Below are 24,027 nucleotides of genomic sequence, written 5' to 3'. Positions count from 1 at the left end.
ACTACATCACAAGTAGTAACTACAGGGTTTTCCACAAATAGTGGAGATGCCGAATCGCAGATAGGCACAACAAAAAGACTCTCACAATTAAAGCTTTTGGCCATTGGCCTTTGTCAACAATAGACACACACACACACACACACACACAGACACACAGAAATGCAACTCAAACACGACTGCAGTCTCAACCAACTGAATCTGAGTGTGGTGCAGTTGCCTGAGACTGCAGCCGTGTGTGTGTGTGTGTGTGTGTGTGTGTGTGTGTGTGTGTGTGTGTGTGTGTGTGTGTGTCTATTGCCTTCCTTCTCATAATATTGTTACATTCCATCCTGGATTTTCCACTGTTGGGTTTCCTACAAAGTTTACCAACTCTTTCACAGTGTTCCCCATAGTGATGCAGTGCACAGTCACACTCAGGGGATGTTTATTTTCCACTAAGTGTGTTAACACTACATGGAATACATATATGAGTTACTAATAATTCTAATTCAAGAAACACATTTGAACAGAATCTAAGGAATCTTTGCAAACTGCTCCATACTGTTAGAGGGAAAATTTTTTATTAGTCACCCATACAGTACTTGTTCCAGGAAATGCAACCGTTCACAGACAGATTAGACATCCCCAGCATTTCTTGTTGAGACAAAACAACACTGAGCTAGTATTTACAGTTCAGTAGGCTAGTACTTATTTGCCATTGTTAAGTTAGCTTTTATGTAAAATTTCTCATTAACTGGAGCTGTTAACACTCTGCCATACTGAACAGCCTGCTCTAAGTGTAATATGCTGTCAATATGTATTCAAAAATTTTGATTTCATTGTCTCCACTACCAATGACTGGATCACTTTTCACACTATCAGAAGTATCAAATGCATCACCACAGCCTCAGGTCTCCCACCACCTGAAGAGCCCCAGAGGCCTAAATTGGCTCTCCCTGTGACAGAAGTAGGTAGCCTAGATGCTATGCAACTTAACGTATTTTAACATGAGTCAAGCAGTGTGTTACAGCAGATTACTGTTCTAGATATGAACATAATCAGTACCATTTCATCAGACATATTCACACTTTACAAAATCTACTGTTGATGTATGGTAAGTGGCTCCATTCAGTGCAACCCACAACCCACTCTATAAAAGCCAGCAATTTCACAATGGAATAGATTTATGATTTTTATTAGTAACTCAATTAAAGGTGAGAGAAGTGCCGTATCTTTCTGGTTATTCATTAATTCACGCCAAGTGACTACAATACAGTTACATGGTTTTGCAATATGTTCACAACAGGCAGCAAGAGGGTGCCACATTCACTGCTGTGTCATCTGAACAAGACACAGCCACGGAAAAAGCACCACAGGTGCAAAGATACGAGCTGGTGCCAAGTGCCATAGAAACTTATCACTTGCGCAAGTTCCACCAGCACCACGGGCAGTGCTGAAGATGAAGATATTGACTTCGCCTCGGCCAATTGCCGGCCGAGTACAGTCTGCTATTGACTGGATGACAACGGGCAGTAGCCTACTTGGAAGATAGAAGAGCACCTCTCACCCACTTGGTTATAGATCATCATCCAGAGCTGACTTTAGACTGGGAATGTCATTTAGTGAACTCTTAGAAGTGACCAGATCATTGTTGTAAATTGCATTTGCTATGTTCTGTGAAGTTTACCTGTGATTATTTGCACTTAGCCATTGAGGGCCTTTTTTGTGTTGTCTTACATGCAGTTTGCAGACTTCATTATTCACCAACTCACAAAGATAAGTAAACCTTTCTAACTCATTTGTGTGACTTTGTTACTAGGAGTATTGCAGAATCTTTGTTCTTCTATCCTGTTATCGGACTCTGGGGCACAGCTGTGTAATAATGGCAGGGAGACATTTTCTTAGTGGTGTACTGCACCGGAAGCCAATTCACAAACTCGACCTACCATAACAGCGGCAATTCGCCCTCCATAGCAGTACGATGAGCCTTTACAAAACTGGTGACGAATTACAAAATTCATGAATCCAATAACTTTCCCATCAACATTTCAAGGGTCACTGACAACTACACACTTAAATATTAAGCTCTTTGCAGCCATTGTTTATAGGAACATATTTTACATAACAGTTCACTAAGCAACTGGAAGTAAGTACCAACATAATAAACAGAAAATAATTAAATTATATAAACATGGAGTTCAGTGAAGTTATTTTGCCTACTCATATAGGAGAACTGGACAGGAAATGCTCTGGAAGTGTAATCTGTCGCCCGCATCTCGTGGTCGTGCGGTAGCGTTCTCGCTTCCCACGCCCGGGTTCCCGGGTTCGATTCCCGGCGGGGTCAGGGATTTTCTCTGCCTCGTGATGGCTGGGTGTTGTGTGCTGTCCTTAGGTTAGTTAGGTTTAATTAGTTTTAAGTTCTAGGCGACTGATGACCTCAGCAGTTGAGTCGCATAGTGCTCAGAGCCATTTGAACCATTTTTTTTGTAATCTGTCCAAACTGAAAACCAAGCAGCAACTGTGGTATCAGAAGTACCCTCTCCCACAAGAACACAACTGCGGTACAGGGTGACTAAGGATCAATCTTTCCTCTAGCACCGTAGAACGGTGTGCACAAATTTACATAGAGTCTGTTGCGTGTTTCTTGTGTTATGATTAGCAGTAAACCATGCCTGTAGTCCATGTACTGTTAATGCACTGTGTTGTCAGTGATTTGTAACTCAAACTGCAGGAGGGTCAATAATGGCCTTCAGCTGTTTCTTGTTATGTACTGTGGTAGAGAGAGTGGGGAGTTGCCTGATCCCTCTTTACTATGCACACCTATGAAGGAGGGGAATGCATGAGCACAGTCTGGTGACCTACCTGCCCTTGCATATTTACCCTTACCCTTACCCTAACCTTCAACCCCCTCCCCACCTTCCCCTTCCAGCCCACGACAGCTCCAGAACACACAATTTAACCTTTAATACACTTCTACTGTAGATAGATGAGATACACACATTTAATATTTGTCCTTAAACCATCTCATCTACCAATTAATTTTACACTATTAAAGCACTCTACCCCCATGAACCGTGGACCTTGCCGTTGGTGGGGAGGCTTGCGTGCCTCAGCGATACAGATGGCCGTACCGTAGGTGCAACCACAATGGAGGGGTATCTGTTGAGAGGCCAGAAAAACATGTGGTTCCTGAGGAATGGCAGCAGCCTTTTCAGTAGTTGCAGGGGCAACAGTCTGGATGATTGACTGATCTGGCCTTGCAACACTAACCTAAACGGCCTTACTGTGCTGGTACTGCGAACGGCTGAAAGCAAGGGGAAACTACAGTCGTAATTTTTCCCGAGAGCATGCAGCTTTATTGTATGGTTAAATGATGATGGCGTCCTCTTGGGTAAAATATTCCGGAGGTAAAATAGTCCCCCATTTGGATCTCCGGGCGGGGACTACTCAAGAGGACGTCGTTATCAGGAGAAAGAAAACTGGCGTTCTACGGATCGGAGCGTGGAATGCCAGATCCCTTAATCGAGCAGGTAGGTTAGAAAATTTTAAAAGGGAAATGGATAGGTTTAAGTTAGATATAGTGGGAATTAGTGAAGTTCGGTGGCAGAAGGAACAAGAGTTTTAGTCAGGTGAATACAGGGTTCTAAATACAAAATCAAATAGGGGTAATGCAGGAGTAGGTTTAATAATGAATAAAAAAAATAGGAGTGCGGGTAAGCTACTACCAACAGCATAGTGAACGCATTATTGTGGCCAAGATTGACACAAAGCCCATGCCTACTACAGTAGTACAAGTTTGTATGCCACCTAGCTCTGCAGATAACGGAGAGATTGATGAAATGTATGATGAAATAAAAGAAATTATTCAGGTAGTGAAGGGAGACAAAAGTTTAATAGTCATGGGTGACTGGAATTCGAGAGTAGGAAAAGGGAGAGAAGGAAACATAGTGGGTGAATATGGACTGAGGGGGGGGGGGGGGGGGGGAATGAAAGAGGAAGCCGGCTGGTAGAATTTTGCACACAGCATAACTTAATCATAGCTAACACTTGGTTCAAGAATCATAAAAGGAGGTTGTATACATGGAAGAATCCTGGAAATACTAGAAGGTATCAGATAGATTTATATAATGGTAAGACAGAGATTTAGGAACCAGGTTTTAAATTGTAAGACATTTCCAGGGGCAGATGTGGACTCTCAATCTATTGGTTATGAACTGTAGATTAAAATGGAAGAAATTGCAAAAAGGTGGGAATTTAAGGAGATGGGACCTGGATAAACTGAAAGAACCAGAGGTTGTACAGAGTTTCAGGGAGAGCATAAGGGAACAATTGACAGGAATGGGGGAAAGAAATACAGTAGATGAAGAATGGGTAGCTCTGGGGGATGAAGTAGTGAAGGCAGCAGAGGATCAAGTAGGTAAAAAGATGAGGGCTAGTAGAAATCCTTGGGTGACAGAAGAAATACTGAATTTCATTGATGAAAGGAGAAAATATAAAAATGCAGTAAATGAAGCAGGCAAAAAGGAATACAAACGTCTCAAAAATGTGATCGACAGGAAGTGCAAAATGGCTAAGCAGGGATGGCTAGAGGACAAATGTAAGGATGTAGAGGCTTATCTCACTAGGGGTAAGATAGATACTGCCCACAGGAAAATTAGAGAGACCTTTGGAGAAAAGAGAGCCACTTGTATGAATATCAAGAGCTCAGATGGAAACCCAGTTCTAAGCAAAGAAGGGAAAGCAGAAAGGTGGAAGAAGTATATAGAGGATCTATTATGGAAATGGAAGAGGATGTAGATGAAGATGAAGTGGGAGATACGATACTGCATGAAGAGTTTGACAGAGCACTGAAAGACCTGAGTCGAAACAAGGCCCCGGGAGTAGACAACATTCCATTAGAACTACTGACGGCCTTGGGAGAGCCAGTCCTGACAAACCTCGACCATCTGGTGAGCAAGATGTATGAGACAGGTGAAATACCCTCAGACTTCAAGAAGAATATAATAATTCCAATCCCAAAGAAAGCAGGTGTTGACAGATGTGAAAACTATCGAACTATCAGTTTAATAAGTCACAGCTGCTAAATACTAATGCGAATGCTTTACAGACGAATGGAAAAACTGGTAGAAGCCGACCTCGGCGAAGTTCAGTTTGGATTCCGCAGAAATGTTGGAACGCGTGAGTCAATACTGACCCTACGACTTATCTTAGAAAATAGATTAAGGAAAGGCAAACCTACATTTCTAGCATTTGTGGACTTAAAGAAAGCTTTTGACAATGTTGACTGGAATACTCTCTTTCAAATTCTAAAGGTGGCAGGGGTAAAATACAGTGAGCGAAAGGCTATTTACAATTTGTACAGAAACCAGGTGGCAGTCATAAGAGTCGAGGGGTATGAAAGGGAAGCAGTGGTTGGGAAGGGAGTGTAGCCTGTCCCCAATGTTATTCAATCTGTATATTGAGCAAGCAGTAAAGGAAACAAAAGAAAAATTCGAAGTAGGTATTAAAATTCATGGAGAAGAAGAAAAAACTTTGAGGTTCGCCAATAACATTGTAATTCTGTCAGAGACAGCAAAGGACTTGGAAGAGCTGTAGAACGGAATGGACAGTGCTTGAAAGGAGGATATAAGATGAACATCAAAAGCAAAATGAGGATAATGGAATGTAGTCGAATTAAGTCAGGTGATGCTGAGGGAATTAGATTAGGAAATGAGACACTTAAAGTAATAAAGGAGCTTTGCTATTTGGGGAGCAAAATAACTGATGATGGTCGAAGTAGATAGGATATAAAATGTAGACTGGCAATGGCAAGGAAAGTGTTTCTGAAGAAGAGAAATTTGTTATCATCGAGTATAGATTTAAGTGTCAGGAAGTTGTTTCTGAAAGTATTTGTATGGAGTGTAGCCATGTATGGAAGTGAAACATGGACGATAAATAGTTTGGACAAGAAGAGAATAGAAGCTTTCAAAATGTGGTGCTACAGAAGAATGCCGAAGATTAGATGGGTAGAGCACATAACTAATGAGAAGGTATTGAATAGAATTGAGGAGAAGAGGAGTTTGTGGCACAACTTGACTAGAAGAAGGGACCGGTTGGTAGGGCATGTTCTGAGGCATCAAGGGATAACAAATTGGAGGGCAGCGTGGAGGGTAAAAATCGTAGAGGGAGACCAAGAGATGAATACACTAAGCAGATTCAGAAGGATGTAGGTTGCAGTAAGTACGGGGAGATGAAGAAGCTTGCACAGGATAGAGTAGCATGGAGAGCTACATCAAACCAGTCTCAGGACTGAAGACAACAACAACAACAACAACAACATTAAAACACTATTCTGAATGATCTGTTTTTCCATTCCCTGCAACAAAAAAAAAACTATTAGTCCTAGACAACAAATGACTGAGACTTTTTCTTTTTTTTTGTACAAAATTTAGTGTATCTCAACTTCTCACACCCCATTGGTCAGGATTATTAGTATGACCCTACCACCGTCCCACTCCCCTTAGCCCCCACTCTACAAAAATTTGCAACTACATGAATTTTTTTGAGTTTTGTTGCCTGGGGTAATGTCTGAGTATGTGTCCTGTCCACTGATCCTTTCTGTTCGTCAAATTGTGTTGACCATATCTCCTCATTGTTTACATGGTTTATCTATCTAATCTTTATCATTCATCACATTTCAAAAGTTACTTTCTTTTCTTGTCTGAGCTGTTTACATTCCACATTTCATTTTAACACAAGTATAAAGTGTAGACAAACACTTTCAGAAAAACTTTCCAACACTTAAATTTATATTTGATATTACCAAATCACTTCATTTTAAACAGTTTTCTTGTTATTGACAGACAGCATTTAATATCCTGCCCAAACAGCAAAAGTTCATCTACTGGTTTTAGTGTCTTACTTTCCAATGTACACTGGTCAGCCAAAAAATAATGACCACTGCCCACCGACATTGGATGCCACATGGTGGCATTGTGGGCACATGATGTGGTAACAAAAGTGTGTAAGTGAAGCATATATGGACAGGGGATCACCCTAGTGAAGATATTGGCCGCAAATGGGGAAATCCATTACGAAAAAAGACTTTGACAAAGGGAGGGTATTATTATGCTTAGCCTGTGAACTAGTATCTCAAAAGCAGCGAAGCTGGTCAAACATTCACATACTACTGTCATGAGCACCTACAGAAAGAGGTAGAAGAACAGTGAAACTACCACTAGGTGCTTAATGGTTGGATGTCCATGACTTTACACAGAACATGTGGTTCGGATGCTTGTTTGCTCTGTAAGGTAGGATAGATGATGATCTGTGGCATCTATGCCAAAAGAACATAATGTGGTGTGTGCATAAGCATTTTGGAGCACACCATTCGTACATTGTTGAACATGGAGCTCCACAGCACACTACCCCTACGTTTTCACACATTGACCCGACAACATCATCAGTTACGATTGCAGTGGGCATAGGGACATCATTACGATTGCAGCAGACACGAGACCATCAGGATTCAACTGTCAGTCAACAGAAATGTGCCAGCTCTTTGAGGGAACCACATTTTTGCTACACCAGACCATATCAATGGTCATCTCCACAAAAGCCGTCACCGAGATGAACGGCGGCTTGATAGGTGCAGCATTCTACAGACGCATGCTAGTGGTAGCAGCATTATTCTATGGAAGACGTTCTCTTGTGCTTGCATGAGACCTGTGGTAGTAATCAAAGACACTCTTGACAACTGTGAATCACATTGCTTGATGTCTTCCCTGATGGCCATGTAATTTTTCAGCAGTATAATTGTCCATGTCTCAGAGCCAGAACCGTACGACAGTGGTTTGAAGAGTATTACGGTGAACTCATGTTGATGTCTCAATGACCAAATTCACCTGATATTTGAAGGGCTTATTTCAATAGTGGTACAAGTCAATTTTTGTTCATATTGAGATACAGAGTCCTAAAGGTAAATGAGCGCTGAAAAATCTGCAGCTGTGATACCTGAAATATTCAAGCATATCGCTTCTTGCTAGAGATGAACCTTTCTTTCTGTTTGTTTGGATCATTAATTTCAGAAGCATTATAGGCAGAAAAGTGGAGGTAATGGACTTGTACCACTATTGAAATAAGCCCTTCATTTATCCTATGGAACCCATCTGGCTTGCTACTGGGAGCCATCAAAGTCTACACAAATTAGCGACCCGTTACTTAAGTGAATTACATTACCTGTGCATAGATATCTAATGCCACATACCTCCACAAACCTACCAACAAACTGGAAGATACATCATATGCAGAATCAGTGATGTATTTTGTCCCAAAGAAGGACAAACAAGCTGTTAAGCAGGTGGTCATAATTTTTTGGTTCATCACTGTAATGTGCTCTGCACATGTGATTTTATTCCCTCTCCATGACACTATGAACTAAAGCATGCCAATTTCTTCTGTCCTGAATTTTCTCCTGTAGACTTTACAGGTTTGAATCCATGATTTCTGTGATGCCATCCGTCCACCTCATCCTTTGCTGCTGTCTTCTCCCTGTGCCTTTGATCTTCCATAGCATCAATGTCTTTTCCAGTGAATCATGTCTACTCATAATGCTCCTAATACACATCAGGTTTTGTTTCAGTATAAGATCTTCCACAGAGGAATCAGTTTTATTTGCTATAATACTAATGTATTCATTATCTCTGTGTTCCATGGAACTTTAAGGAGTTTCCTCCAGCACCACAATTCAAAGGTGTCTACTCTATGCCATTCATTCTCTCTTGTGGCCCTGTCTCACATCTTTGCATCACAACTGGAAAGACAATAGCCCTTACTGTATCGATCCCAGTTGTTAAAGTTATGTCTCTACTTCTCAAACACTGTAAGGTTGGAGTTGTCTTTCTACCCAGTAACAAGTATCTCTCAATTTTGTGACCACAGTCACCAGCAGCAAAAATCTGGCAGCCGAGACAATTGAACATAGAAATCACATTCATTGTTTCTCTTCCTGTATGCCATGAAGAGGCAGATGTAGTTGCCATAATTTTAATTTTCTTGACATACAGCACTAGACCTCAGCACTTTCTTCTTTCACTTTTAGTAATAGAATCTTTAACTCCTCTTCACTTTTTACCATCATTATGGAATCATCTCCATATCTAGGGTTACTTATATTCATCCTAGCTATATTAATTCTGGTTTCTTCTTCAGGTAACCAGGCATTCCTCATAATGTGCTCTGGATATATACTGAATAAATAATGACAGTATGCAGCCTTGCTGCACTCCTTTCTGAATCCTGACCCATTTAGTTACTCCACATATGGTTCTCACCATGGCTTCTTGGTCAGATGTAGATTTTTTGTGAGGTCAATGAGGTGATCTGATACTCACATGTTTTTGAGTACTTTCCATGATTTATTATGGTCAACACAGTCAAAGGCTTTAGCATAATGAATAAAGCAGAAATATATATCTTTCCAGAATCTCTTGCCTTTTCCATAATCCATTGGATGTTGGTAATTAATTTGATCTCTAGTCCCTCTTCCTTTATTAAATCCAACTAGTTCTTCTCATAACTCTCAGTCTGCATACTGAAGAAGTCTATTTTGTAAGTTTTTGAGTATGATTTTGTTGGATGTGAAATAAGTGTCATTGTTTAGAGATTTGAACATTCCATTATCCCTCTTTTATTTTTATTGATATTAATCTTATAACCTCTTTTCAAAATACTATTCATTCCACCTAATTGGTCTTTTCATCCCTGACAGAATTACAATGTCACTGGAAATCCTCAAAAAAATTGATTTCTTCTCTGTGAACTTTAAATTCCTTTCCAATTTTTTTCTGGGTTTCCTTCACAACTGCCTCAGTGTACAAACTGAATACATTGAGGATGAGATGCAACATTATCTCACTGCCTTCCTAGTTAATGCTTATCTTTCATGTTCCTTGGCTCTTATAACTACAATCTGATTTCTGTACAAGTTGTAAATAGCCTTTCCTCTCCCTGTATTCCATCTCTGCCACCTTCAGAATTTCAAAGAGGTTGCTCCCTTAACATTCAAAAACTTTCTCTAAATCTACAAATGCTATACATACATGTTTGGCTTTCTTCAACATATCTTCAAAGATAAGTCTTAAGGTCAGTACTGCCTTATGTGTTTCAGTATCTCCCCAGAATTCAAATTGTTCCTCCCTGAGGTCAGCTTCTAACAGTTTTTCCATGTTCTGTACATAAATTGTGTCAATGACGACTCCAGGGGCCCTGTTTCAACTTATGGCTTTCAGAGATCAGTTAATTCTTTTCACAGTATTATATCTCCCATCTCATCTTCATCTACTTCCCCTGTGCTTTTTATATCATCATCTTCAAGTTCTTTTCCCTTGCATAGCCACTAGTAATGTATGTTTATATAGCTCTGGATTTCTTCTCATGCCATATACATTTTTGCCTGCTTTGTTTGCTATGTTTTTACATTTTCTCTTTTTTTCAGTTAAATGCTGCCTCTGAAACTTGTAATGACCTCTGATTCCTTCAGTTTATCCAGGTCCCATCTACTTAATTTGAAAACTTTGTGGAGTTTATTTAGTTTTAATCTGCAGTTTATAACTAGTGAATTATGGCCAGACCTCATGTCTGTCCTTGCAAATGTTTCTAGTTTAATATCTGGTTTTGAAATTTCTTTCTTACCTTGTCTGAAACCTTTTGGTGTCTCCAGCTCTCGTCCATATTAGTAACTTACATGGTTCTTAGACCAAGTGTTAGTATTGATCAAATAATTTTCTGTGCAGTGTTCCACCAGATTATTTCCCTTTCATTCCTTTCCCCTCAATCCACTTTCTCCTATTATTTTTCCTTCATTTCCTTTTTCTACTATCAAATTCCAGTCATCTATCCCAATTTTCATCCCCCTTGACAATTAGAATAGTTTTTGTCTTTTGAGGCATTATTTTAATCACTCACACTCTACCAGATACTAGGACTTCTTCCTGTTTCATTCAAATATGGAGTGTGAGGAAAATGGTTGCTTAAATGCCTCTGAGCACCTATAATTAGACGAAACTTGTCTTCATGGTCCAGACATATCCCTAGATTCCTCACTCAAAGCTGGTTCCTGAAACTTTATAAGCAAGCTTTCATCGGGTAGTTTGTGCAGCATTAGCTGCCATACAGTTGGCCACACTTTCAAATATGTAGACCGTCAGTTACGTCACAGCACTTCCTTTGGCCACCACTGCAGCTTGAGGGTACTGCCATAGCGCTTATGCTGCTGCCACTGATTTGTGAGCACCCTCTCTCCGGAGCTCCAGCAGTAGCTCTATTTAAGCTCAGACATCGATGTACAGTGTCCATTTTGTGTGTTCATCATTTAATAACATTTACAGATTTTCATAGCGGTCAGGTTTCATCATCTATGGGATAGTCACTGTATTGAAGACTGACTGATCTATGGGATAGTCACTGTATTGAAGACGGACTGATAAACCTTTGATCCATATATGTTTCAACATTCAGATCTATTGTTAGCAACTGATGCTGCAACTACAGCAAACAAAGTTATTTATTACTTTCACTATTAGATATTAGACATGAAATAAATTATTACCTGAATTCTCTATTCACAAGCCACATCTGTTCCTTTCTCCTGTATCCATTAAAGAAGCATAGAGAATGCAAAGGAAGTTACAACATTTTGCCTCTACCTGTAAGTGTGAGTGCCTGTTCAGTTTTTCCAACATGTCCATGATGTTCTCCCATGACCACACATGCTGCCCTCCTTTGTATATGTCCAGTATCCCTTGACAGTCCTGTTTGGTACACATAGACACACTTGAGCAATATTCTAGAGTGGACCATACAAGTTCTTTGTAAGCAGTCTTCTTTGTAGACTGACAGCATTTTTGGAATAGCCTGCCAATGAACGGGTGTCTGTCACTTACTTTATGACTGAGCCTATGTGATCATTCCATTTCATATCCCTCCAGTTTGTTACACCCAGATATTTACATGAGTTGACTGATTCCAATAGTGACTTATTGACACTGTAGTCACAGGATATTAATTTTTTAATTTTGAGAGGTGCACAATTTTACATTTCTGAAATTTGTAGCTAGTTGTCAGTGTTTGTACCACTTTGAAATTGTTTGTAGCTATTGGCCAATGAAAAATTCTCAAGGGCAAATGCTTCCACTACAGGAAACAATAAAGGAAAGTTGGTTCTTGACATGTCAGTATTGTTAAATTTGAGATTGAGGCTGACGGTGAGTCATTTTAAGAAGAGTGAGATTTCTGTAAAAGACTAGTTTTTGAAGATAGGTTAATGGCACTTTTCGGTATCCAGAGAGCATGTTTGGATCTACTGTATTTTATTACCAGACATTAAGGAATTTTCTGAGTTAAGCGGTAAGTTCTTGGTGCAAAGATGGGATGATGACTGTGGAGAGGAGGGGCAGGAGATGGGGGACAAAGGAAAGGGAGGGGGGGGGGGGGGAGGTAGATGAGTTCTCTGGTGGATAGTGGCACTCCCAGGCAGACTAAGTCAGTCTTCTTCGATTATGTTAAGAAGGTTGTGGAGGACAAGGTTCCCAGTCTCGTACATGCATTTTATGGAATTATTATAAACAATAACATAATCTCCTCCTTGAATTGTGTGGCTCTTACCATGATGAATATACATTTCACCACCTGTTGCTGAGAACTACTGTCTCCCCCTCTTATGCTGAAATATGTTCCTCCTCTTGTCACATATCTGCCTACCCAGACAACTGCTCATACACAAACGCCACAGTGTTGCCACAGCACAGTCTGCTTATGGACATCCACCAGTCTATCCCTGTGCGTGTGTGTGTGTTGAGGGGAGGGGGGCATGTCTACCATTAATTGTACCTTTTGCTTATGTGTCATCATTTACCTGCTTTTGAGTCCTGGCCTTTCCTAGTAATTTTTTAATTTTTTTTTCACCTTAGAATTTCCATTATCCTAATTTGTGATACCTTCACCCACTTGTAATCTGTATTCTATTCAAGAACAGAGAAATGAGGAAAACCAGTATGTTTAATTTCTAAAAAAGTTGTAAGAATATTTCGTAATGATAGTGACTGAATATCACACCGCAACTGTTTCAATGGCAGTGGCAATTCTATACTGACATATCAATGTATCTGGCATTTAATAGTACATGTGGCTGCTAAAAAAAATACAGTATCAGATCAAATGTGGTACAGATATGAATGAGTGAAAGTATAAAAGCATTTTAACCACAGACATCACATTCTTCTGGGGAGTTTGAGAGGGACATCATAGTTTGGTGCAAAGGTCTTCTACAAAATTTGGGATACAAATAATGTAAGCTTTTGAAGAAAATGAAAAGAACTCTGATAAACAGGGAAAGAGAGGAGAAAGTGGAAAAGCATTTCAGTGATTTGTGTGCAGCCATTTATATGCCAAATGAGTGGATGAACTTGATTCTACTTCGTTGCAATAACAGACAACAGTTGCAGCACATAATGATGAATTCTACTACCTCTCAAAAATTTTACTTTCTTGAATACAGGCATTTCCTTAACTTTGATAACCATTTGTATGTTGAGGACTTTTTAACTCCATAAATGGATAACTGCCATCCCTCTCTATCTTATGTGTGTTTAATATAGAATGATGGATCAAATGGTGTAGAAAGTTGATGAAGACTGACACCCAGAATCGTAGACATATTAAAATAAAGTATTGAAATTAATATGAGTTGCACTGCAGATCACAGTTAAGATACAGGATCACTATGGATAACTGGCTGGCAATTTGTGTCAGTATATAGCATAAAATTCTTGTATATTGTAAAAATCACCCTCATATTTTAAATACCATTACTTGAATGATAGTAGTGTGTTACTGTTGTGGATAGTGTGGGGTGAGTATATCCTGTACTTTCAAATGTAATGCTCTTGTGATGACATATGCAAAGCTTTTAGTTTTGTACTAGTCACAAGGCATGTTGAAAAGATAAAGAGATACATTTGTGTGTACGACTTGAATGCTATGTATAAATTTTTAGGAATACACAAAGAAAGGCTGAAGAGATTAAACAGAGAGCATTCCTTAGTGTCTGGAGATAGTTTTCAGAGAAAACCTCAATGTGAGGGACTGCAATTCTGATTTTCTGTCAGTTTCGTTGATTCAAATAATTACTCAGATTCTCTCACCTGATTGTGACGTCTTCTTGGTGGGGACCTTTTATTCCACAATGCTTCCAACTGATCAAAATGCTGAGATTGGGCAAGCGCTGCCTGCTCAGGTCCCACACACTAAAAAAGTACAAAGAAGACTTCCTGTACAATTCTTAATGTTATGTGTACTGTTAGTCACAAGTAATCATCTTACATTTTTACTATATGTACACATCAATGTTTTCAGATGTTGCTTATGCACTTTCAACTCAAAAACATAGAATAACTAAGTACAATGCATTCTCAACTCAAAAACAGAGAATAACCAATAAGCAGGCAGTTTGAACATGGGTAGAAAAGAATATGCAGCAGGGTAGTGATCTTTTTTAAGTCTATTGAAATTCAGTAAAAATACAGTAGTTCATATGGAGGAGACTTGATTATACAGTTTTATTAAAATATACTCAGCTCATTACTTATCACATATACTATGAACAATATAAAATTTTCCATTCCTAATTTCATGGTAGAAATGATATTGTAATTGAATATAAATAATTGACGATTATACAAAATGTGATGGCTTCTGTAATGCGAGTACATTCAGTTAAAATACAGTAGTTCATATGGAGACTTGATTATACAGTTTTATTAAAATATACTCAGCTCATTACTTATCACATATACTATGAACAATATAAAATTTTCCATTCCTAATTTCATGGTAGAAATGATATTGTAATTTAATATAAATAATTGACAATTATACAAAATGTGATGGCTTCTGTAATACGAGTACATTAAAAGGCACAATTGAGACAGATGCCAAGTTCACATGTAAAATGAGAAAGTGCAACCCATATTCAGGTTTGTCTCTGCCATATTAAATTGACAGAGTATACATTCTGCATAAGACTTCCGACTGATGAGACGTGAACCATTTTCGTCACTTTTGATCAATATTTTGAAATGTTGCCCAATACCTCCCATTATATTCTTGAATTCACTCTACAATCAACAAGTCATTGAGGATGCCGTTTTTGGCTCCACCAATAAGTACTTAATAGAGATACAAAACAATTAGAAACTATCATATAACCAATATGTTACTAATGTGACAATACAAACACAAAACTGTGCTGATTTTGATTAATCTGAAATCAAACCATTCATGTTTGAACTGATCATTCTAATAACTTGTAAATCTATGAAAAATTTTAAAAGAGTTTGCATATTCCCCTGGTGTCATCATGAAATCCTTCAGGCTGTTCCCTGTTTATTTCTCCTTTTAGCAAACCATTTTAAAATGCTGAGTTCATATCAAATTGTGCTTACCCTTAACATAATGCAATACTGAATACAGTTCCGATTGTGTCATATCCTGTGACTGGGCTCTATGTTTCATTACGGTTAATTCCTTCAAGATGACTGTAGTCCCGAACAACTAGTGGAGCTCTGTGATGATCATTTATCAAGTTGGCATCTCGTCCGGGGGAAATAGTTTTTGCTAATTCTATTGAAGTTTGTGTCAATGGTGAAATTTCTTTTTTTTTTTTTTTTTTTTTTTATAATTGATTTCCATTAACTGCAGTCTGCTGGCCAGATTTCTTCAGATTATTTTATTGGCTAATATATTTATGGTACCACATATTTAAATAAATTCCAGGTTTTCAAATTTTGAAATGAAAGCTCTTCTATTCATAACCCTGTCTGTCTCACATATTACTTCCACTAAATAAATTGCTGGTTGACATTTACCATGTTCATTTTTTTAACACGTCCCTACTTAGGGCATCAACCACAAAACAGTTTTTACTTGATAATGGCTTACTTCACTACTGTAGGAACGCTGTTAGGGTTTTCTCAGCAATTCTGATTCACTCACAATGTGTTTGTTCTGAATAATTTATCGCAAAGATTTTGTTCATCAGAATTTTAAGCAACTGTTTGATGTTCTCATGAAACTGTTTTGGAACATATACAATACATTTGGTCCTAAAAATAAGTGACTGTTCAGATGAGCATTCTTCCAGGTTGGCAACTGATACAGAGTATCAATGCTGATCGCCATATGTTGACAGAGAAATAATAATGTTGTCCTATTTCATCTCTTTCCACCCTATGATTTTGTATGGTGCATTATAATGTTCTGGGAAAATGCTACAAAAGTGGAAAATGTTTTTAAAATAAAAACACCAAGCTGTGGGGCTGATATGTAGTGTTACAAATTGGGACATCCTTTAGGCACCTATTCAGCATCCTTCGAATACTGACACAACTCAGTAAATTTATTCGCTGATGACATCTGTAATCAACAACCAAATACTTTTCCTTGATGTAGTACAAAGAGGAGTTATCTAGTCCGGTATAAGATTTTTAAAGTAAGCTCCCACTGAATGTAAAAAAAGGATTTGGCAATTGTCATGTATTCAAGAGGAAATTGAAACAATTACTCATAAACCATGTTGTATATAATTTAAATGTATTGCTAGAGCTACAAGTTTTGTATACACTGAAGTGCAAAAGAAAGTGGTATAGGCCTGTGTATTCAAATACAGGCAGAATACAGCACTGTGGGTGGCAACACCTGTATAAGACAAGTGTCTGGCGCAGTTATTGGATCAGTTACTGCTCCTGCAATGGCAGGTTATCAAGGATTAAGTGAATCTGAACATGGTGCTAAAGACAATGCATGAGCGATGTGACACAGCATCTCCGAGGTAGTGATTTTGGGATTTTCCTGTAAGACCATTTCACAAGTGTACTGTGAATATCAAGAATACAGTAAAACATCAGATCTCTGACATCACTGTGGCTGGAAGAAGATCCTGCAAGAACGGGACCAATGGTGACTGATGAGAATCATTCAATGTGACAGAAGTGCAACCTTCTATAAATTGCTGCAGATTTCAATGCTGAGCTATCAGCAAGTGTCTGCGTGTGAACCATTCAATGAAACATCAATGATATGGGGTTTAGGAGCTGAAGGCCACTCGTGTACCCTTGATGAACGCACGACAAAAGCTGTACGCCTTGCCCGGGCCCATCAACACTGACGTTGGTCTGTTGATGGCTGGAAACATGTACGCTAATCGGACGAGTCTTCAAATTGTATCGAGAGGATGGACGTGTATGGGTATGGAGACAACCTCATGAACCCATGGACCCTGCATGTTAGCAGGGGACGGTTCAGGCTGGTAAAGGCTGTGTAATGATGTGGGGTATGAGCAGTTGGAGTGATATGGGACCCCTGATATGTCTAGATATGACTGTGACAGGTGACATGTTTGTAATCACCTGTATCCATTCATGCCCATTGTGCATTTCGTCGGACTTGGGCAATTCCAGCAGGACAATGCGACACCCCACATTTACAGAATTGCTACAGAGTGACTTCAGGAACATTCTTCTGAGTAAAAACACTTCCGCTGGCCACCAAACTCCCCAGACCTGAACATACTTGAGCATATCTTGGATGCCTTGCAACGTGCTGTTCAGAAGAACCTCCACCCTCTTGTACTCTTATGGATTTATGGACAAACCTGCAGGATTTGTGGTGTCAATTCCGTCCCAGCACTACTTCAGTCATTAGTAGAATCCATGCCACATTGTGTTGTGGCACTTCTGTGTGCTCAAAGGGGCCCTACACAATATTAGTAAGGTGTATCATTTTCTTTGGCTCTTCAGTATATATTATAAATCTGGGATGCCCACCATTAATCTTATGACGACCTGCCCCTCTCCGTTTGTCCTTGTAAATTTGTTTTTTAATCATATTTCATTCCCTCCTGGAAAAGAGAGAAAGCAGGCTCTTGCAGAACTAAATCTTAGTTCTTTTGGGACTTCATTGTTGTAAATATATTTGTTAAATAAAGTGAGTATTTGCATAACAAATGATATGAATTGATTATGTACATCGTCTCAGGTTCTATACAAAGCTAAAACAAGACTGGAAAGTGCCATGATGTTCCTTTCCCCTGACACAAAAACTACAAAATTTATTGAATGTGATGTTAATTATATTCTCCTTCAGGAATTGACAGATGTTGACCCATTTAATTGACTAATGTGAGATTAGCCTTAATGAGGTAAGATTTCCGAGGTTGGTTCATTTGAATTAACATTCTGAAAAACTGTCCAAGCCTTACACTTGTAGTCTTACTGATACAACTTTTGATCACAATGATATAACTGATGAGCGCATGCCACCAACGTCTTTAGTACTCATCCTAAAATCTGATTAGGTGCATGCATGTGGATAAAATGACTAAAAGATTAAAAAACTTGTACTAGGGAGAAAAATCCTAAATATTCTGATATGTAAGCATACCCAAGCAACAAACACACACACACACACAGAGAGAGAGAGAGAAATACTTGTCATATGTCACCAAATTGTATGCATATAAATTGATTAACATGTTCGTCAAATGCTAATGTAACTGACAACAAATTCCTTCTAGCATTGGGCAGGAATAACAGGCTTACCAAGTAACATGCACTGTCACAAAACATTTATTAAAGCTTTGACATTAGTTCTCTCTCTTCCATCAGTGTTCATTAAGGTATGATCACTTCAGTCAGTACTGGAAAGGAGTAAAATACTGAAAACTATTCACGTCAGTAATGAATTGTACTTGTAAACCCCCCCCCCCATGATTTGAAAATTATTACTGAGTTAGAATAAAAAAAAATCAATGGTAAATTCTGGGTTGCTGGATACATTGTCAGATCTGTGTGTGTTGTTTTTAAACCTTTTCCTTTAATTTGCATTTGGATAGTTTATCTTCATAAGTCATTTCTTACCGCAGCTGTAGGACTTAAACACACAACTTCAGGTTTTTCTGAGTTGTCAGATTTTTACTCTGTTTTCCATTATGTTCATTATCCTCTGTTTACCATCATGTTTATTGTGATCACCTATAACTTCTTGAAACTACTAATACACAGAGCTTTCCATCAGACGTTATGAAAGTCATGAGGCTCACATTAACAATAAAATTCTGGCACAGTTCTTAAGACAGTATCCTGAGCTCCAAAACCAGTGACTCTGTTGGAAGCATGTTCTGTGTACCATGTTTACAGAAGTCTGGGCCATTCAAATAACCAGTGGAGGCAAGTATCATGATTGCAGAACTTGTTGCAATACTAGAAGTACAACATTGCTGATTGCTGATTGCAGCATCTTTGTATTTCCTACTCACTGACTCTTTACCTGCTTGAACAGTACTTAAAAATTTTAGCACAGATGTTACTAGAAACCCAATTGTATGCAAGATTATCGAAGTGTTGGAATTGATGCATGGAGAAAGTCATTCCATAAATTTTGGTTGGGTGATATCACAATGTGGGTTCACTGGCAATCAGGCTGTGAACTACTCAGCCAAAGAAACTGCTGTGACAGGGCATACCATCTGCACTGCAACCCCATGTAAGAATTACCAATGTGTCATACACACCTGCATGACAGAAGACTGGCAAGAGGCATGGGCGACCACAACAAAACACAAACACGAGGAATACGCAACAGTTTGGCCATAAGTCTCATATTAGACAAAATCTCGCACAAATTAAGTGCCTATGCTTCTCTGATTTAACCACAGAAGTTTCCATAAACATCTTCACTGGCTGTATATTGTAGAGACAGCTTTCTTCTCTCTTGTAGAGAAGAAGAAGGTGCAGATCACCTTTTCTTCATGTGCCCCATACAACATAGAAGTATTACAATCTTTTTATATGAACTTGTGAAGCTGGCTCATCAGTTGCCAACCTGTGCGATGCCTTTCTTAGCAACACAGGATTATAGACTTTTCCACTTGACATCGGATTCACTGTTGCCACAGGTATGTGCAGGTGACACCACTGACAATGGACTGCACAAAAGTGTCCTACGACACCTGATTTTACAATGATTATACAGTATTGGTGTACCTGTAATTATGAATATTCTATCAACAATGTGCATGCAAATAAATAAATATTCTAATACTAATTTTCTATCGCTACCCATATATTTTGTGTAGCTATGAAAGAATATGGAAAATAAGAGAAAGGCAACTAATGTTTGGTGCACACACACACCCAAGAGACAACAGTATTCACACTACCTTCTGAGCTCTTGCTCTTGCTCTTTTTCTAACAAAAGTACACACACTACCACACAAACACCCTAACACACACTAACAGTTGTGGCAAGACTATGGGTGTGTAACTATGAACTGGCTGTATAGTGTAAGCTAATGCCCAATAAATTCAGTTCAGATTGAATGAAAAAGAAACAATGATCCGACTAGCCAGGCTACCGTCCAAACCACATTTCTTCAGCTTCAGGTAACATGCAGCAGCTTGTTCTGCAGTCGCACCATGTTCCACTGGCTCCTACTCTACAATGCCATTTATGCAAACTTTGCCAGTGTCCTCTAAGCCTCGTAGTGAATTATGAACCATAAAATTCTATCTATTCCAGTTATTGATAAATTGAAATTTCACAATTTCATGGCTGCTCCGCCAAAGACAGTTAAGCAAACTGTTCAGACGCACAATTCAACAAACACATGAAGATTGGTAAAAAGCAGGAATGACTATTCACAGATTGCAACCACAAAACAAGTCACTTAATGTACATAAAACCACATTCTGTATCCACATTAATGATTTATCATTGATTCATGTAGTGCTTCAATTAGTGTCTGAATGTTAACATGTTGCAACAAAATACACAAATACATATCAAGCTAGACTTACCATCATGCTCCCAACAACAGTAAGAAAGTGTATGCATGTTCATGGACTAATCAAAGATTTGTCAGATCAGAGTTTAAAGCCTTGCATTTACTGTTGTTTACATAGACATGCTGGTTCAAATGGTTCTGAGCACTATGGGACTTAACTGCAGTGGTTATCAGTCCCCTAGAACTTAGAACTACTTAAACCTAACTAACCTAAGGACATCACACACATCCATGGCCGAGGCAGGATTCGAACCTGCGACCGTAGCGGTCAAGCGGTTCCAGACTAGCGCCTAGAACCTCTCGGCCACTCCGGCCAGCCATGCTGCTTCATTTAAAAGGATAAATAACTAATTAGCACTTACAAAAATTCACTAAGAAACTGTAACAAAACTTTTGCTCTAAAATATACCTGTTGTGAACCCATTGTAGAACCTTTGGTTGGTATTTTGGAAATTTCCTCCATACTGGCAGAGACAGAGAACCTCCTCTTCAGTCTTTCATCAACAGCTGCCATCATTATGGAAGAAGTCAAGTGTCCATATTTTTTCTGCCAGGTATATGTGTCTAGAGAGACCTCCTTTTTCAATAGTCTTCTCATTGGTCTCTTAGGCCCAGTGGGTCGCAAGTCTGCAGCAGACAACATATAATGTGAATGTAAATTTAGTAATACATTACAGAATCTGTTGCCAAGATATCCAACACTGAACTACAATTGCATGTGAAAATGAAAAGTGTATGGTAAAAACAATGAAATACTGTTATAATTTCTTCAACCAACTTTGTTCTGTTCATCATCTGACTTGAGATACAGCCAACAAATTCATTCCACTGTGCACCACACTTTATTCTATAATCCAACTTCGATATTAACCTACTTCTTTAATGAAGTCACTGTTATCACATAATTGCTGGTTGTAATGTTTTCCACCTTCACATTTCAATAAGTTATTTAGCCCCTTGCTTCAGTTACCCAGTATTTCATGCTCTGGGTTTTAAAATGTTAATTTACCCCGTTTTTGGTTTGGTAGCTTCCTCCTCAATAGTCGTAACTTGATTGAAAGAGGAAACAATTTTCCCTCTGATATATTATGTCATTGCCTTAGTCATGTTGTTCATTGTGTTGTGATCAGACTCTGGTCTTTTGGTGAGTTGACAGTGTAACAAAACATCATTTGGACCCTTTTCTGCAGCACAGAATCACTGGACATTGTGAAGCACTTCAGAAGGATTGAATGTGCCAAAAAACATGCTGATGGTGTCTGCAAGCCAATTGCCTGCAGAAACTCAGCAGTTGTTTTGTATGAAAGAGGTCTGAGAACATGCCTTCATCAAGGCAGTGTACACAGGTAGCTGATACAGTCAAAGGAATACCACAGAAAGAGATGAGTTTGATGGTGCAGGAAGACGTTATGTTAAATGGATGTATGGTTTTTGTGATAATTTGAGAAATACTATTGATGACTAGAGGTACAGAAATGAAGTGCTGCAGTTACATGTGCTATTTTACAAAGGAATAGATGGTCGTGGCTGCTCTTTATGGACATGAATATCCTATAAAGCAGGGCCAGCCATGGCATGCCAAACTTCAAGCATGTAGCATGTGTGGGTTGCATGTGGATCAGGGACCATTCTGTCACTCGGCTTTCCTCAGTTCTGGGAAGTACCCAGAACAGAACATTTCCTTTGGCAATGTGATGGGGCACTTTTCCGTTGGCGTAACTCTCAGAGTTTGGCAAATTGTGGTGTCAGCACTCTTCACCCTTTGCTATTTGTTCGTGGTATGAAGTATGTTCACAGGTTCTGTTCCTGTTTGTATAAAAAGAGGCGGTCTACCAATCTTATGATCACAATCCTTTAAAATGAATGGGAATGATGGAAGTGAGGAACGAGAATTCACATAAGTGACATGTACTGCATATTTCATATGAAACAACATTACACTACAATGCAGAAAGATGTTAAAGGTTTAGTTGACAATGAAAGAACAAAAAATTACAACAATCAAAAGATAGATTCATTGTTCTGTTCATCGAGAAGAATTTTGTGCTAAATTCGTGGACATGGAGCATGTAAAGAAATTGGTAGTATGAATAGTAAAATTCCTGAAGTTGCATGCCTTACTCCATTGTCAGTTACAGTAGTTTCCAATGGAACTGAACGAATTGTATGGAGACTTCATATATTGCTGCAAAGTATGTTGGTTAAGTCAAGGTGCATGCCTGGAACATTTTTTTGATTTAAAACTAACTAGAGTTGAATTTGTAGAGGAAAAAGGAGTGCAGAAATGAAAACTAGAACAACTTAAATGTATTGCAGGCTTCACATTTTATGCAGACTCAACTTCACACTGCCCACATTAAGACATTGGAAGATAATTTCTTCCTGATTTGTCAGGGATGAATTTAAAAAGGAAATCACATTCTACAAGGAACACATTTCGACAAAGATAGTCCAGTTCGCTAGGCTCACTGGCGTTGAAGGAAACACGAGGTTTGAAGAATTCATTGTGGCCTAGAAAGAATTACAAGGACAGTTTTGCCTTTTTCACAGATGACTTGCACTTACCTTGGGGCAACATATAGGCATTATTTCATCAAAATTGGAACACGGACAAGTACTGTAAATTTAAATTTCATCTAAGACAGTCTACTTGACTTTGTGGTTGGTGCTGTTAGTTTCATAGTACAGCAAAGAACCAGTAGATGGTGCTGTTACATGTTTTTTACCTTGATGGCAGCAGATGTACTTTCAGAAGTTTAATTCAGTGGCAGAATTAAGTGCTACATCCTTATCTTTATGAATACAAACTAACACTGAATTTACTTGGTTAGGATATACAGATTTGCTGGTTTTGCCCTGCATATAAAAACTTAACGACATTGCTCTGCTTCTTTCAACAGGTTTTATTTATATTATTTGGTATGACAAACAGATTTATTAAGTTTGTTCTCTGATTCTGGTCCCTCCTTATCACATTTTGATTTCATTTGCTTTACAAATAAAAATACCTAGAAAATGGTCGAGTTTTTCTGAATACAGTGGAAGGCTGAAAGACTGAGGGCTACGCTGTCTCAAGATTCCAATGAAGGTTTAATTAATTATTTGTAAATTCCTTCTGAAAGCATGGTGTGACTTAGCTCTTATGGAAAGCATCATATCTAACTTCATTCCTG

General features: G+C 38.7%; 1 protein-coding gene across 1 annotated transcript in view; it reads right to left on the bottom strand.

The window, feature by feature from the left end:
- The window catches only part of LOC124712462 (protein qui-1), a 1,341,285-nt gene that overhangs the window by 5,436 nt on the left and 1,311,822 nt on the right, over window positions 1-24,027 (bottom strand). The window contains exons 29-30 of the mRNA XM_047242758.1: window positions 21,264-21,481; window positions 14,160-14,261 (exon numbers count right to left, since the gene is read on the bottom strand). Of these exons, the coding sequence (XP_047098714.1) occupies window positions 14,160-14,261; window positions 21,264-21,481 (320 nt within the window). The remainder of the gene's footprint in view (window positions 1-14,159; window positions 14,262-21,263; window positions 21,482-24,027) is intronic.

This window comes from Schistocerca piceifrons, chromosome 8, assembly GCF_021461385.2.
Source record: "Schistocerca piceifrons isolate TAMUIC-IGC-003096 chromosome 8, iqSchPice1.1, whole genome shotgun sequence".
Taxonomy (NCBI): domain Eukaryota; kingdom Metazoa; phylum Arthropoda; class Insecta; order Orthoptera; family Acrididae; genus Schistocerca; species Schistocerca piceifrons.
This window is presented reverse-complemented; position numbering and strand designations above follow the sequence as displayed.